This window comes from Hemibagrus wyckioides, linkage group LG22 (assembly GCF_019097595.1).
Source record: "Hemibagrus wyckioides isolate EC202008001 linkage group LG22, SWU_Hwy_1.0, whole genome shotgun sequence".
NCBI classification, from domain to species: domain Eukaryota; kingdom Metazoa; phylum Chordata; class Actinopteri; order Siluriformes; family Bagridae; genus Hemibagrus; species Hemibagrus wyckioides.
This window is the reverse complement of record NC_080731.1, coordinates 15,454,642-15,470,280: the sequence shown is the minus strand read 5'-3', so window position 1 is coordinate 15,470,280 and position 15,639 is coordinate 15,454,642. Positions and strand designations below refer to the sequence as shown.

Genomic DNA, 15,639 nt, shown 5'->3' with positions numbered 1-15,639 from the left:
CGTGATCTAAAACTAAAAAAACTGAGGATGTTTATTTAACATTTAAGGAGTCTCCAGTGTCAGTTATTCTTACATAAAGTCTATTTTCTGTTATCTAATTGATAAAATGGAATCCATTAAGATGGTGTCTAGTATCTAAATGTTATAGTAAATATTAGTGTTAGTATTAGTAGTATAATAAATAAAAGTATTTAAATAAATATTAATTGAAATACACATGGAAAACACAGAAATGGTAAGAAATGAACTCTAAATATTCTAGTTCAGTAAAGCAATGTTTTATCTGCACTTGCCCAGTATGGATGGGGCTGGCCACTGGACTGACATTATCTGAGGTCTCTGTGGCTGGACTGCTGGGAATCAGAGAGTCATCATCATACTCTTTGGGCATTGGGATAGGAGTGTGCTGCTGTTATAACGAAATAAGAAAATAATGAACTTTTGTAATTTTGTGGTCAAGAGATGATAAAAAGTACAGGAACAAGTGTGGAATGGATATGTTCATGTGCACCTGCTCCATGTCATGTTCTTTCAGCATGACGTTTTCAGGAGAGACACAGGGGATCCTCGGTACAGCAGGTGAGTAGTTTCTGTTGAGCAAAAAAAAAGAAGGTACATTTATGTAGCTGTAAATTAGGTGTCTTGACTCTTTTTCTACTAGCCTATCCAATGTGACTTCGCTCTCAAGTCTTTATCGTTTTTAAAAAATCAGGACATTAACTCAATATCTGTTGTCTATCTATTCCTAATTCTCTGTTTGCGCTCTTACACCTGCGTCTTACATCACATTTGAATAACTTCCAACAACATTATTGCAGCCCTCTCTCTCATACTCTGTGCCTGTCCTGGAGGAAAGGAAATCGTCATCATGGTCCCTCATGCCGTCCGTCCTCAAATACCTGGCAATCTCTGTTCCCAGTAGCTCCTCGCCTGCCGCGTGGGAAAGGAGGGAAAAAAGGGAAGACAAACCGTAATAATAATAGTATGAGGTGTGAAAAATTATGAGTCACCACATCTCGGATCAGAAGAGTGAGTAAGAATGGAAGAATCATTGTAAGGTGAGAGACACGCAAACACAACGCAAACACAACGCAAACACAACACAAACACAAGCGGCCTCATTCGTGAAAACCTTTTTGAGTATATTCTTTACGTGGATTTTTTTTTTTTTAAAGATCACAGATGTGTCCATATCATATGATATTAATCTAAATCAATCGCCTACTTATTAATCTGCGTTTATATATTTCTATATTTATAGCAATTTTCTATTAACATATGAATATGTATTCAGAAATTCATACAGAAAATTAGCTACAAGCTACAAAACCTTGCATTTCCAGACTTTCACATACCTCTGTTTCATAAATGAGGCCTTATATTCCTAAACACGGGACAGTGATGGAATGTTTTGTAATGTTCTTGTTAGAGACCCAAAACAATGTGCCTCCTTTTCATGCAGTTTATTTTGCATGAATATTGCCTTAAGTGCGATGCATATCAAATCCAATCTATAATTCAGATTGAATATTGAAGATCATCTTTATAGATTACTGACTTCTGGTAGCACTGTGACAAAGATCATTTTCAGGATCATTTTAACGTGAACAGTGTTTTCAGGCCATTTTCTCTACAATCTCTACAACCATTCAAGAGACTCAACATCATATGAATGTAAAGAAATGCTAAATTTACATCAAGGCATTTATATAGTCATTATAGAGTCATATTTGTTTTTGGCATATACTCTCTAGAAAGGATATGGTCTCACACATCTAAGCACATTTTTTGTATTGAACAAACACACATTAAATAACGTGCTACGTTGTTTAAATTGCTCTTTAAATCTGACCCACTTACCTGAGCTCTAAGATAATCCGAAGAAAATGATCTGCTTGTTACATAGAAATATACATTTTTATATAAACGTCTAAAATTTGTCTTCCTATAAATCTGCAGTCGTGTTCAAGAATGCAACGCGTTAAAGAATGGTTCGCAACAGATATATGGTTAGGAAATATTATGTAACATTTGCTATTCTTACTATAAAATATTATATATAATGGAAAATGAAGTCTTCCTCCTATATTTATAGTTAATTTCCCAATAAATCACCCAATAATCCAACTCTCCGAAAGACAAGAACATGCTGGTGATGTTTTGTGAACGTTTACTACATCTTAAGGTGAAGAAACATTCTTCATCTTTCACATGGTATCTAGAGCAAGACTGAGCAGGAGAACTAGCAGGTTACTGGTAGGTTAGTGTTCAGTTAGTGTTCTGTTAGTGCTACAGGTACCGACATGGTTATTAATGGTCACATGCTGATGATACACCCATCACCACTGTCACTTTTGTGAGAAGGTGAGTGAGAACAAGTTTGTTTTGTTTTGGTGTAAAGATTCATGGTCACTGCACACAGAACAGAAAGATAACAGACATTCATACCTAGCGTTAGCTGTGCAACTCCTAGGAAAAGCAAAAGGAGCACAATTTTTGAAAAATTGCACACTGGATGTTTTCTTGCCCTTCAGTTCAAAGAAAACTTGTATTCCCAGAAATAACAGATGGAAATGTTTCGCTTTACCTTCATCCTCGGACACATCCAGGATCTCATCGACTGTCTCAGGAAAACTCATTCGATGTTTTTCAGTGGTCGACTGGAAAGCAGATATTTGATTTGATTAAAGCTTGGATGCTTTTATAATTATTCCTTTGGTGATAAAGGTAATTACAGGTCAAAATATTTTGTGTGTGCTTTTTTTTTAGGAAACACCCCAGCCCCCCCAACGAATCGTTTTTGAATGTCGTATTCATTAAAATAGTGTAGCTACCATTTCAGCAGGAAGCCTTAGAGTCATGGTGGCAGATGGATGAATACAAGTTCAGATTTTGTTTTCTATTAGAAAACAACCGTGAAGGCAAAATGCCCAAATTATCAAGAGGTGATACGATTGATGTAGACACATGAACTAGACTGCGTAAACAAACAGATCTCGAATCAATCAGAATAACAGGCGGTGATCAGAAGCTTTTCAGATGTAGTGAGACTTCACACAGAAGTCCAAGTTTGGATGATTGTTAGTAAATGTGCACAATTAGATAACAAGTGATATTGAACATGGACAGTCATGTGACTGGCTGATGATCATGATGGTGCAATGCAAACTAGCATTTTTTAACTGACTCCTCTTGAAAATCCTCTTACTTCAGGTAACAATTTACTTGAAATTTCCTTAAAAATATTGAATATAGGCTATTTGCAGCTTGTCTACAATTTACATATATTTCAAGATACTTCATTATAAATAAGATTCTTAAAAACACTTTTTTACAGGCATGCTTAGTAAAAATCAATTTAGTTCTTTATTTATTATTACCTCTAACATCGTGAATAAACTGTGCACTAAACTAGATGCTGGTTACTCACCATAGTCACTGTTTCTTCTGTAATCAGTTTAAGGACATCAATGACAGAAATATAGCCCAGACGTTTAGCAATGGCCAGTGCAGAAGTGCCATTCTGTTGGAAAAACAAAATTTATCTTTAAATAAATACATTTTGTAGCTCTATTAAATACAGAAAATCCATTTGGCTCGAAATAACTTTCTAAATTCTGAATACAAAACTGGGTTTGATGCTAACTGAATTAGCAAGTCGAACATTTGAATACTACTACATTACTACTACTACTACTGTTAATACAACATAAATCATTGAATATACTGAATCTCTATGAGTTTCTATTGTTCTTTACAGTGTATATCTGATTGAAAAATGTAAAGCAGGCTGTACTGTATAAAAAAATGTGCTAGAGACCTGGAAATAAAATGAAAAGTGCTCTTACGGTAGTAATTTCATTTGGTTGTGCACCATGTTTCAGAAGCAAGGTCACAATGTCAGTGTGGCCCTGTTGGGCAGCCTGATGAAGGGGTGTATATCCCGCCTTAAGAAAACAGGACACACAGTCATTACTGCTACTGAATCACAAACATGAATATGTAGGAAATGATTCTTGAAAATAGACCAGAAATATCTTATTCCTGTTTACCCTTGTCTTGCTGTTGACATTTGCCTGCTGCTGCAGGAGGAACTTAACCATTTTAATGTTGCCATAATGACAAGCCACATGAAGTGGAGTGTAGCCCATCTGAAAGGACACAACATTTAAGCCATTATTGGAAAAAAAAACAAGTGCAGAGATAGACACAATGGACAGAACCCAGACAAAATATGTACACTGCACCATATTAACAGCAAATGCTTTTGTGCTGCATTCACGATAGATCCACAGAGTACAGCAGAGCTGGCCTGGTGTATTTCTGCACATTTGCCTAATACTGGAACTGATCTGCTTTTTGGATCTGTGCCAAAACAGATTTAGAACTGGCCCACGTTAACAAAAAATATTGTTGGCCCAGAGCTGTTTCTGGTCCACTGTATATATATATATGTATATATATATATATATTGGATTATTTAAGCAAATATAGGAGAAAACCATTATTTATCACTGTTATGCTTGTTGAACAGTGAGCTGGATTGTAATGTTCATTAACTGGCTGATGGTAAAGTTTTTTGCAACCATATCATGTTCTGAGGCCAATTTTTCTGATGTATTCAGTGAAAACAACACTTTCAGAAATCTTTGTAGACATTCAGATAGGCAGAACTTCCAGATGGAAAACAGTAAAAGTGAACATAATAGCCTGAATCAACACAGTGGCAATAATATTATATAAAAGGTTTAATATACTGATATAAACAAAATCTTTAACTGTGTTTTTTTCTAATACAGTTTGGCAAATAGTTTTATGTGGCCCATATGTGTTCTAAGTCTGCTGACAAAGTGTTCAGCTATTAACAGATGCTTAGAGCGAACTTGGCACAAGTCTGCATTGTGGATGTGACTGCCAGGACTATCTCATGACCAACATTCTTGCTATCAGGGAATTAATCTTATACACCAGAGCTATTGACATACAGACTACTTTGATCTGTCTTATAAATAATAAAGCTTTATATAAGCTAAACTAAGACTGGAACTCATTTATATTTTTAAGTACAGTATCACACAGAACAAATAAAAAAACAATACCAAGTCTTTAAAGTCTTCAATCAATACCAGTGACAATAGCATGACATCTCACCCGTGTGGCAGCATATACAGATGCTCCATGTTTCACTAGGATGTCAGCAATGCCCACATGGCCCTCTTGAGCAACAAGGTGAAGTGGGGTCAGGCCACTCTGAGGAAAGATAAAGCATACATTCCCACACTTTTTAATTTTTACTTACTAGAATAAGACAGTGAACAAATGCACAATGCATGTATATACATGACACACTACAATGGCCAAAAGTTAGTGGACATCTGACTATAACACCCATTCATATTTATTCCCTACATTGCTATTATAATAACCTCCACTAAGGCTTTACACTAGATTTTTGAGCGTGGTTATGCCGGGATTTGTAAAGGAGCAGTTCTGGAGGGTTCATGGTGAACTGGGATGTTTAGTTGTCACATATTCACTTCAATGCACAATCATGTGACAATAAACAAACTAATAATCTGTTTTCTCTCTCTCTCTCTCTCTCTCTCTCTCTTTCTCACTGTCAAACCACACATGCTACTCCTGAGATCCCAGTGATATTGACCCCTTCTGCTCTCCGGACCTGCCTGATCCATCCTAATGCCCTACTTTGTCACATGGAGGTGGCTCTTTGCTGCAGAGGATGTTGCCACATGGACAGCCTAGAGATGCCTGAGATTACTATGGATGGTACCAATTAGAAACCATTGAATTAGGTTGAATTAGGACTGCAATTAATAGGGTTTTGCGTTTAAGTCTTCATCAGTTGATATACAAAATACTTAAAATTAGTATCAATCTCTGGGTTACACAATTATAACTACACAAATTTTAACATATACAAGGTATTTTATATCCATCGAGATGAAGATGTGTTACTCTCAAGGTTTCTTGTTCCAGCCACTATCAGCTGTGGCTTGCTTTATTCTGGATAAATGTATAAATGTAGAATTTATATTAAATGCTTATGCACCACACTGATGTCAGGTGAGGAGGTCTGGGGTGCAGTCCCCATTTCAGTTCATCCCAAAGAGTCAGGGCTCAGTGCCGGACACTTGAGCAGTCACGTAGCTATGGGTGGGCCTGGGTGGGCCTGGGTGGGCCCTGCCAGTCAAGCCCACCAGATCAGTTGCTTACAACAGAGCAGATTGCTTTGATTACAGCGACCGCTGGATGCCTTTATACATGCTTTTGTCCCTATTAGTTTTTTTGGCACGTCATACGTTACATCTATGAGTCAATTTTGTTACTTTCTGCGCGAGAGCGCCCTCCGGCTACGAGGAAGAATGAAACGTCTCTACGCTCATGCCGCCCCTCTCCCTCCACACCGAGCACGTTTCACAGAGGGTCACCGAAGTTTAGTTGCACATTAAACTAAAATGAAACAGAGCAACTTACTAAAGTTTGTGTCAAAAAGACGTTGTGTGCAGCCAGAGGAGAAAGAGCATTCCGATGTTCAGGAGCCATCAAGCTCGAGTAGTAAGGAGCTCTGCTAGTGTTCATTCACCTTTTACTCCATCACCAGCAGCACTTTATTCTCCAGCGTGTACAAGTAAGCCAATCTACATTTTCCTACTATGTAGTTGTATAGTCATTGTTGTTCATTTCATGTGGTTTATATGGCCGTTGAGCCATATATCGGACAGTTTACATACTGTCCTGCTGATTTGATAATGGTGTTGCGGCGCGTCTGTCAGATGCGCGCACGTGTGTGTGGTGTGGCCGCTGTGCCCATGCTGTTCTTATCGTTATGTTCTTAACACTGCTTACGATGACATACAGGCTTATGCTCTGATTAAATAGTGGTTTGCATTCAAGCAGGTGTAGTTGTGTTGGTTTATTACTGATGAGATTATTGATAAAAGATGCATTTTAGGCTAGGCCCACCCAATTTTTTCCTGGCCAACCCACATTGTGATTCCTGGCTACGCTAGTGGTCAGGTGTCCACAAACTTTTGGCCATATAGTGTGTATATGCAATACTAATGTACAGTTTTGTGCAAAGGTCATGCTGTAAAGCAAAGATGCCTTGAACCCTTGTACAAATGCATCAATAATCTCATGTACACTTTGCACAGTTTTATAGGGAAATCGGTTGGTAAGATTTACTGAGCATCTTGGAGAATCTGGAACAGCTGCAAGTATGGAAAAGAATGAAAATATGAAAGTTAGAGTTAAGGTTAGGGGTGAAGTTAGGGTTTGTATCTCTTCTTATGACTTATGAAATCTTATGAAATCCAATAAACTTCAACCACATCACCCTCAATCTTATGATTTCACACATAAGTACAGGGTGGGATACTGATTTAATGGAACCTTTTAGAGGACTACATTTCATTAAAAAAAATGAAAGGAGTGAAGTGTGCTTACCTTGTTGCCCAGGTTGACATTGGCCTGCTTGGAAATGAGCAGTGAGACCATGTCAGCTTGACCTTCCTGGGAAGCCAAGTGCAGTGGTGTGATTCCCTGTAAGGATTCAGCATTGGCAGAGGCTCCGTGCTGCAGCAGACTGTTGGCCACCTCCAACTGGTTCTGCTTGGAGGCAATGTGAAGGGGAGTGTAGCCATTCTAGGGTAAAGAGAACAGTCTCTATTAATGAATCTAGTATGACATTATGGTTTGATGAAAAACAGGTATATGAATATGCTCATACTAATATGTTATCATTTCTGTGGTAATGCAGATGCTCCTACATAATAAGACTAATAGACATTAACAAAGAGATTCAACAAGGATACAGTGAGGTACAAAAGTCCCAGTTCAATAAAAATGTCTCAATTTTGCATCCTAAAGAATTTAGAAAACATAAACATTTGTTAATTTAATTTATTTATATCATTATCGATAACGTGATTTAGAAATGAATTTCCTAGTATGTAGTATTCCCCGTTAACTATAATGGCAGTGCATTGAAAGTGGTCATGGACTCCAATAGTTTGAAAAACCTGATGATGCATGATGTATCAAATCCACTGGAATGTCACTTGAACATCTGCTTCAATGGAAAGGAATTATTTTGTGCAAAGCAGTTCACATGGTCAATATCATAAATTTGCTTACTTTTAAATAGGGAGCTAGAAACTTGAATATTGAAGATTTACATTTACTTTATCTGGTTTAAATATTTAAAAATTCTTTATTTTTATTACCAATTTTAAATGAAAATGAATATGGTTTTGTATGTGGATTCAGACTTTCAGACTCCACTGTTCGAATGCTGAAGCTGTCTGTAGAGAGACGTTTCAGGAAGTCTTCAGTGTCACTGTTAGTATCAGTAAGGACAGTCTTGAGAAGAGTGAACTTTTTTCTGTGAGTTTTTGGATTCTCATTGTAAAGATCTGCTCACTCTCGCTGCGCTGTGTGGAGATCCACCCTTGCTAACCAGTAAGTTAACCACATCCAGGTTATTGTGATGGACAGCTACATGCAATGGCGTGAGTCCATTCTGAAGGAGAAAATAAATAAATGATGAGAACAACAGGAAAAGACAACAAAGCTTTTATCTACGTGTTTTTTAAAAAACATGGTCATTAATATTGTAACTCAGCAACAGATGGAACTCTGTACACACTAATGATTGAGCATGAGACGAAACATAAATGTGCAACTTCCTGCTGAAGTCATTGAAACTTAATGTGGTGTATCCTGAATGCTGAATTAACCATGACAGTATTTTAAAAGTGAACAGTTGCTATGTTTATTACACTAGTTCTCCCATTGCCTTTTGGATAGAAAGAGCTGAACACTAGCTATAGAAGACAAATATGGAGATACATAAATCTGAATGTTTGGATTGGTGTTCATTATGTTTGTTATCCCATCGATTAGTGTGACTGAGCTGCAAGCTGTTGCTCCTCTGCTAAAGATAGGGATCTGGTGTACAAGACGGAAATCTGAGATTAAAATGTCAAAATGTCCGAACACACGCTTGATAGGGATATTTCTATTAAAAGAGTCCTGAGATTAGATTAAATCGATTTTTTTGTCCTTTCTGATGTACACTAGATTTGCTTTGCTTAAGTGTTGTGCATTTATATCAACAATGAGATTCAGTAGGAATAATAATAAGGATCTATCCAGGATTCCTGAATCCTGTGTACATACCTTTCCTGCAGCATTAGGGTTTGCCCCTCTCTCTAGAAGCAACTCTGCCACATCCACCTTTCCATATTTTGCTGCCATATGGAGAGGAGTGAAGCCTTTCTACAAAGATAATTAAAGGATATTAAAGGTTAAATTATATATGTGTTAAAAAAATTGCTCTATTTATCGTTTTATTGATTTCAAGATAGTTGTGGCAGCTGTGAACTAGCATTTGATCAGATCAGTAGCCTTACGTTATTCTCAAGGGCAGAAAGGAGCTGAAGCTTACTTTCGTCATCTTGGTCTGCTGGGCATTCATGTCAAGGAGGATCCGGGCCGTCTGTGTGTGCCCCTCCCTGGCAGCGATGTGCAGTGGAGTGTGTCCAGCCATGGTGGTAGAATTTGGATTGGCCTTGTGCTCCAGCAGGAGCTTCACTAGTTCTTTGTGGCCCATGCGGGCAGCGCAGTGCAACGGGGTCTGGTCATCCTGAAGGAAAGGTAGAGGCTTTAAATAATTTGGAAGTCAAGATTCAAGATTTTATTAGTCACCTGCCATTATATAGATTATACAACTTCCAGTGAACCGAAAACCCGGCTTGCTCTTCCCTGGACTTCCTTAGTGCATGTAAATAAATTAAAATAAGTGAATATAATAGGAAAGAAATAGAATATCAATGCACAATTATGTGTAATAACAATGCAGAGAGCAGGGTGGAGTCCTAAAGGAGCTGTAAGGTGGACATTGAGGAGAAGAAGCTCCTCCTGATAAATACATGAATGCAGGTCATAATCTCCAGTATTAGCAATTAGCTACAAGTAGTGATGCAACTAGTTTAACTTCATTGTTAAGCAGCGTAGCAGGAGCTCAGCTCCATTCAAAATAATGTAGTGTTACAAAAAAAAAAGCTACTTTTGCACCAAGTAGTGTGTATTCATGCTAGTGTGTGACTATATGCTGCTATTTTTCTTTTCAGAACAGGTTTAAAATTTAATTATGAATCAAACCGTTGTATGCACCAGGAACCAAATTAATTATTCTAATATTTATTAATGGATATTGAACAAGCATGGCCATGTTTATCATTGTTTTTGAGCATAAAAGATTCACAGAGTAACAAATACCTTTGTTTTTATTAAAATGACCCAGAAATGAAAATACTGTTAACATCCAAGTATTTTCTGAATAAATGTGAAGAAGCAGGAAATGATCAAAATAACTACGTGTTTTGACAGAGCAAGAGATCTAGCCTAAGTTATCTAGTCTAAGAGCTATGATCAGCCAATATAAAACAACAATAAATGATGACAAGTTATAATTTATTGTGACTGCATAATAAAGTAGCTCAAAATACCTTCATTGTAGTTATGCTTTTCTTAGTTTGTAGTGTAGCTAGCTACTTTATCAAAAGAGGAGTCTGGATATAGTTTAGCTGTTTGAAATCATGAGTAGTCTGTAGCTTGCAAATGTTCTCCGTATAGCTGATTTCATCACTGAACACATGCATGTACCATTACTATGTGAGGAGAAAAGTAATTATCATCAAACAGTAAAGCTTCTATTGGTGAATCATGGCATCACGTAAATATAAATCTGCAAATCAACGTTTTTTTAACCACAAGATCACAAGGTGCTATATATTTATAACTGGTGAATAAACACATTCTATAGCAACTTATAGAAGTTATGCTGCTCAGTTCTAACAAATAAAAGTATTAGGAAACATATCTGTGTGGGTGGAGGATCTATGTACCTTGGCTTTGGCATCCACTGGAGCTGCATTCTGCAGCAGAAACTCGGCAACTTCACAGTGACCTGCTCGGGATGCCATGTGCAGGGGCGTTTCCACTTTCTACGAAAATAAACACAATTAATCTGTTTCAAAGTTAAAGAAATTATTCAGGAAGTGAACATTTCCAGCTGAACAACATGTGTATTAGTTCAGAGTTTATTGTCAGGTTACATGTGACCAAATGGACAGATATGGCAGAAGAACAGACTCTAGTTAAAAGCAGGAGTGTACAATAGTCAGTGCTGAAATGGAGCTTATTGAACTTTATTGTTCTCATGTATAAGACTTTGTGACTCACCACATTCGAGGCATTTGGAGAGGCTCCTTTTTGCAGCAGGATCTTCACTATGTTCAAATGACCCATGAAGGAGGCCACATGAAGTGGGGTTAGCCCCGACTGTTACACACACACACACACACACACACATACAGTGGTTGACTATACAACAGAGTGAAGCCTTATTACATCACTGGCTAAATAAAGTCACCATAAACCGATTAATATTGCTGTATTGCTAATGACACAAATGATCAACATTTTCAAGCCACTTTCAAGATTTATAACAAAGCAATGAAGATTTAAATAGGCCATGATGCTAAAATCTAATATTTATTAATACCATAAAATTAAAGTGTCAGTATCGAACAATGTATTATGTCATGAGGTATCATTGACGTTATAATAATACCATACCTATTACACACAAACACACTCATGCTTAAAGGCTAATATGCAGCTGCAGTAACTAATCTGTACTTTGAATAATGTGCGCTTTAGTTTCTTCTAATGCATGGCCACCCAACCACCCGAAGATCATCATATCAAGTGCTTTGAACAGGAACATGTCTATCGAAACATATTTTAATCACATATCCATAGCATGCTAAGAGCTCCATATGAACATCACATTGTGAAAGAACCGGGGTTCCCTGACCTCCTGAAAGCTTTAGCCAATTTGCTATATTGTTACTAAGGAAAGTCTCTTACCTCGGTCACAGCTTCCAGTGAGGCTGAGTGTTTTAGTAGTAGGTCCATTACACGGATGTGATTCTTCTTACAGGCTATGTGGAGAGGTGTGAAGCCATTCTGTGTATAAAATGAAAGCATGATTATTAAGTATGAAAAATAAACCATTTACACTGTGGCTTAACATATTCCAGCTGAGCTAACCAGTGCACGGGTGTTCGGCTTGGCTCCTTTGTCCAGCAGCACTTTGGCCATGCGGTGGTGCCCACAGTGTGCTGCCACATGTAGGGGTGTCAGGTGGTCTAGTGTTATGTCATCAATCTCAGCGTTATACTGCAAGAGCTGTCGCACACAGTCCATGTGATCCCCCTGAGCCGCCATGTGGATCGGGGAGAGACCATTCTATATGTGGAGTAAAGAATAATAAATAACATGCATGGTTTAACAAGTTATGCATGGTTTAGCACATGGTCATGTGGAGGAAATGATGTTTAAATATAAAAGTCTGTGTATGTTATGCATGAATGTTAAAACCAGAATCTGTATATTTACTTTGGTCTTGGCTTGTATGGGGGCTCCTTGGTCCAGCAGGATCTCAATGATCCTAACATGACCATTTCTGGCAGCACAGTGAAGTGGAGTCAGCTCATCCTGTGTGTAATCAATCATTTAATCAATAAAAATGGCAAAAGCATCTAAAGATTTTGAATGATTTGCTCCTTTTTATGTTTTCTCATTGTGTTTTATATTTGTGTTGCATTGTGGATTTGTGTACCTTTCTTGTCTATGTCTTAAGAGAGTCAAAAAATGTAAATCTAAATGCAATATATCAAAGCCATCTGCAATGTTTCACATTGTTTAACAGTTTATCATTACTTTAGTCTTGGCATCAATTGTTGCTCCACGGTCTAGCAGAAGCCTGACCATGACCACGTTCCCCCTTCTGGATGCAATATGCAGAGGTGTAATTCCATTCTGTAAACAAATTTAGGATCAGGCTGTAAACTGCAGTGCAAAAACCAATCGAGAGCTTAAGTGATGCTTTCCAGAAAGATACCTTGGGAGTGAAGTTCACATTGGCTCCTCTGTTTATCAGCAGCTGGGCAATGTTCACATTCTCATAGTGTGCTGCAATGTGGAGCGGTGTGAAGCCTGTCTGCAAGGAGTCATGGGAAATTAAACCATATACAACAGATATAGTACAATCTCTTATTACAGACAGGAAAAAATTTGATCTGGCATGTCTTGAAATCGTGGCTCAGACATAGAGATGTAGCAAATACATACACACACAAACACACACACACACAAACCTTGCTTAGTACATCAGGATTGGGGTCATTCTGCAGAAGCACAGCGGCAGTGCGGGTGTCATCGTTGCGTGCTGCTATGTGCAGCGCAGGGAGGCGAACCTTTCCCTTGGTGCCATGATTGATAAGCAGAGCCACTACATTCTCATGACCCTGCTGAAGAGCCACAGCTAATGGCGTAAAGCCGTCCTATGAGATTTTGAGACAATAAAAAGACAAGATAACGTGTTTTTCATACAGTGAAACATTTCTGTTTTCACATTCATTCATCTTCAGTAAGAGCTTTATACTGGTTGGGGGATGTGGCGGATCTGGTGTCTATACTGGGAATCCTAGGTATGAGGCAGAAATACAACCTGGACAGGATATCATTCCATCTTAGGACTCTGTACACGTTCACACTCTCATTCACACTTACAGGCTATTTAAAGTCACCAATCCACCTAGAGGCATGTTTTTGGAAGGTGGAAGCAAAGCAGAGATCCCAGAGGAAACCTTCACAGTCTTAGAGAGAACATGTAAAACTCCAAACACACAGTAACCTGAGCTCAGGATCAAACTGGGGACCCTGGAGCTGTAAGTCTATCCTGCTGCCTGTAAACATATATCTGACGCCATATTTAAATTTACCTCAGTTGGAATGCTCTGATTGGCTCCGTTGTCCAAGAGGAACTTCACGACCTCTAGATGATTCTCTTGTGCTGCCATGTAGAGTGGAGTGAAGCCCTTCTGTTATAGACATAAAGCGAAATGTAAACATTAGGGGTATTTGCTGCACTTCTATGACTCTATTAATGCAGATTAAATTATTTGATAATATGGTTCTGGGGTTTTCATCCATCATTTGAGCATTAAATGAAGTTGCCATTTACTGGAATTACTGCACACAAATGTTTTTTTAATATCTAACCTGGGACTGGGCATTGACATTAGCTCCATAGTTAACCAGTTCTGTGACCACTTGCTCTTGTCCAGCCAACGCAGCAATGTGGAGGGCAGTGTTGCCTTTCTGCACAGAAACAGACAGAAAAAGGGCTATAAAAACAAGACCAAGGCATATGACTGAACTGAAGGATAAAAAAGGTCTTATTTTAGGTTGTAGCTCTAGAATTTAGAGCCGTGTCCAATGGAAAAGAAGCATGAGTGTTTTCTGAAGCTAAAGATTAGCAGACGTCTCTTTACCTTTGTTGTGGTCTCCAGTACAATGCCGTTGTGCAGTAGTTCCAGCACCATTTTAACATGGCCTTCTTTTGAGGCCAAATGTAACCCATTGAGTCCATTCTGTAGAGGCGAGAAAGAACAGAGTAGACCTCACAGTGGAGGCTCCATTATGTGGTATCACACACCCCAGAGAACCACAAGATCCTGGAGCCCTTGGGATTGTGGGGCAATTTGGTGTGGCAAATGATACTTTAATTAAGAACACAAGACATTCTATTTCCTCTCTGTATATAAGGACATATGAGATGGTAATAAGTGGCCATGATGCTGAGAGTGATGGACAGCGATGAAGGGTGGGATGGCAGGTTGGTGGTCTCTCCGCCGGGAAGAATACAAGCCGTGTGGGATAGGTCTAACCTCACACAGCCTTCCTTCATCGACACCGGACATGTGAGGTTGGACCTTTCTCACATCGCTAATATTATCCCCCTCTGAGTCCAGAGACCACTCACCCCATCAGAAGGAAAACAATGAATAAACAAAGGAAAGAACAAGAGAGAATGCATGGAGAGACAAATCAGCGGCGAGTCAAACACAGGATGATGCAGTGACCGGATCAGTTATCTCTGATAGACTCTGACAATGTTGACATTGGCCAATTTTCCCACAAACACATGCCAAAGATCAGCCCTGAGCAGCAACAAGGCTGTACACCATGCCCTATGCCCATGTTAATGAAAGCAGCTGTAGTAAATGTATGCCTCCAGAAGGGGTCTCTTGATGCCAGGAGTTCTTGTTGAAAGCCCCAAGGACTATTTGATCATCAATTATCAATTACGTCTCGATTTTCTCTCCTGTTCTGCAGTAATCATGGAGTAATCTTTGTTTTTAATCATTGTTTTTCTATTCTGAATGGCTTCTAATGTTGTAATATTCCAGAAGTCAGTGTCATTGCTTCACTTGGTCCTACACCTGATATTTGTCATAGCAAGCAATTTCACAGTAACATATTCTTGTATAAAACTACAGAGCTATGTCAGCTGTCGACCTTGGAATTTGTTTATCCTTTGATTCACGTGTCTTTGGCGAGTCATGCAGATTTCACATCACTGCTGCTGCTGTACTGAGCATGTGCTGCTGCAGGTTGCATGCTGCATACTAATGAAGTCTACTGTACATTACTGTGCAAAATGCTTCAGACACACTGTGAAGCATGCAGGTTTCACTTAAT

General features: G+C 38.5%; 1 protein-coding gene across 5 annotated transcripts in view; it reads right to left on the bottom strand.

Annotated features, from left to right (window-relative positions):
• Positions 1-15,639, bottom strand: part of ank1a (ankyrin 1, erythrocytic a) — a 96,068-nt gene that overhangs the window by 30,054 nt on the left and 50,375 nt on the right. For 4 of the 5 annotated variants that reach the window (XM_058374371.1, XM_058374372.1, XM_058374374.1 and 1 more), the window contains exons 4-27: positions 14,430-14,528; positions 14,158-14,256; positions 13,878-13,976; positions 13,251-13,436; positions 12,995-13,093; positions 12,814-12,912; positions 12,490-12,588; positions 12,142-12,339; positions 11,959-12,057; positions 11,269-11,367; positions 10,932-11,030; positions 9,470-9,667; positions 9,202-9,300; positions 8,444-8,542; positions 7,468-7,665; positions 5,152-5,250; positions 4,053-4,151; positions 3,849-3,947; positions 3,431-3,523; positions 2,588-2,660; positions 2,449-2,469; positions 783-930; positions 512-590; positions 294-409 (exon numbers count right to left, since the gene is read on the bottom strand). In XM_058374371.1, coding sequence (XP_058230354.1) covers positions 294-409; positions 512-590; positions 783-930; positions 2,449-2,469; positions 2,588-2,660; positions 3,431-3,523; positions 3,849-3,947; positions 4,053-4,151; positions 5,152-5,250; positions 7,468-7,665; positions 8,444-8,542; positions 9,202-9,300; positions 9,470-9,667; positions 10,932-11,030; positions 11,269-11,367; positions 11,959-12,057; positions 12,142-12,339; positions 12,490-12,588; positions 12,814-12,912; positions 12,995-13,093; positions 13,251-13,436; positions 13,878-13,976; positions 14,158-14,256; positions 14,430-14,528 — 2,696 coding nt within the window. The remainder of the gene's footprint in view (positions 1-293; positions 410-511; positions 591-782; positions 931-2,448; positions 2,470-2,587; positions 2,661-3,430; positions 3,524-3,848; positions 3,948-4,052; positions 4,152-5,151; positions 5,251-7,467; positions 7,666-8,443; positions 8,543-9,201; positions 9,301-9,469; positions 9,668-10,931; positions 11,031-11,268; positions 11,368-11,958; positions 12,058-12,141; positions 12,340-12,489; positions 12,589-12,813; positions 12,913-12,994; positions 13,094-13,250; positions 13,437-13,877; positions 13,977-14,157; positions 14,257-14,429; positions 14,529-15,639) is intronic. The other variant, XM_058374373.1, reaches the window with a different exon arrangement.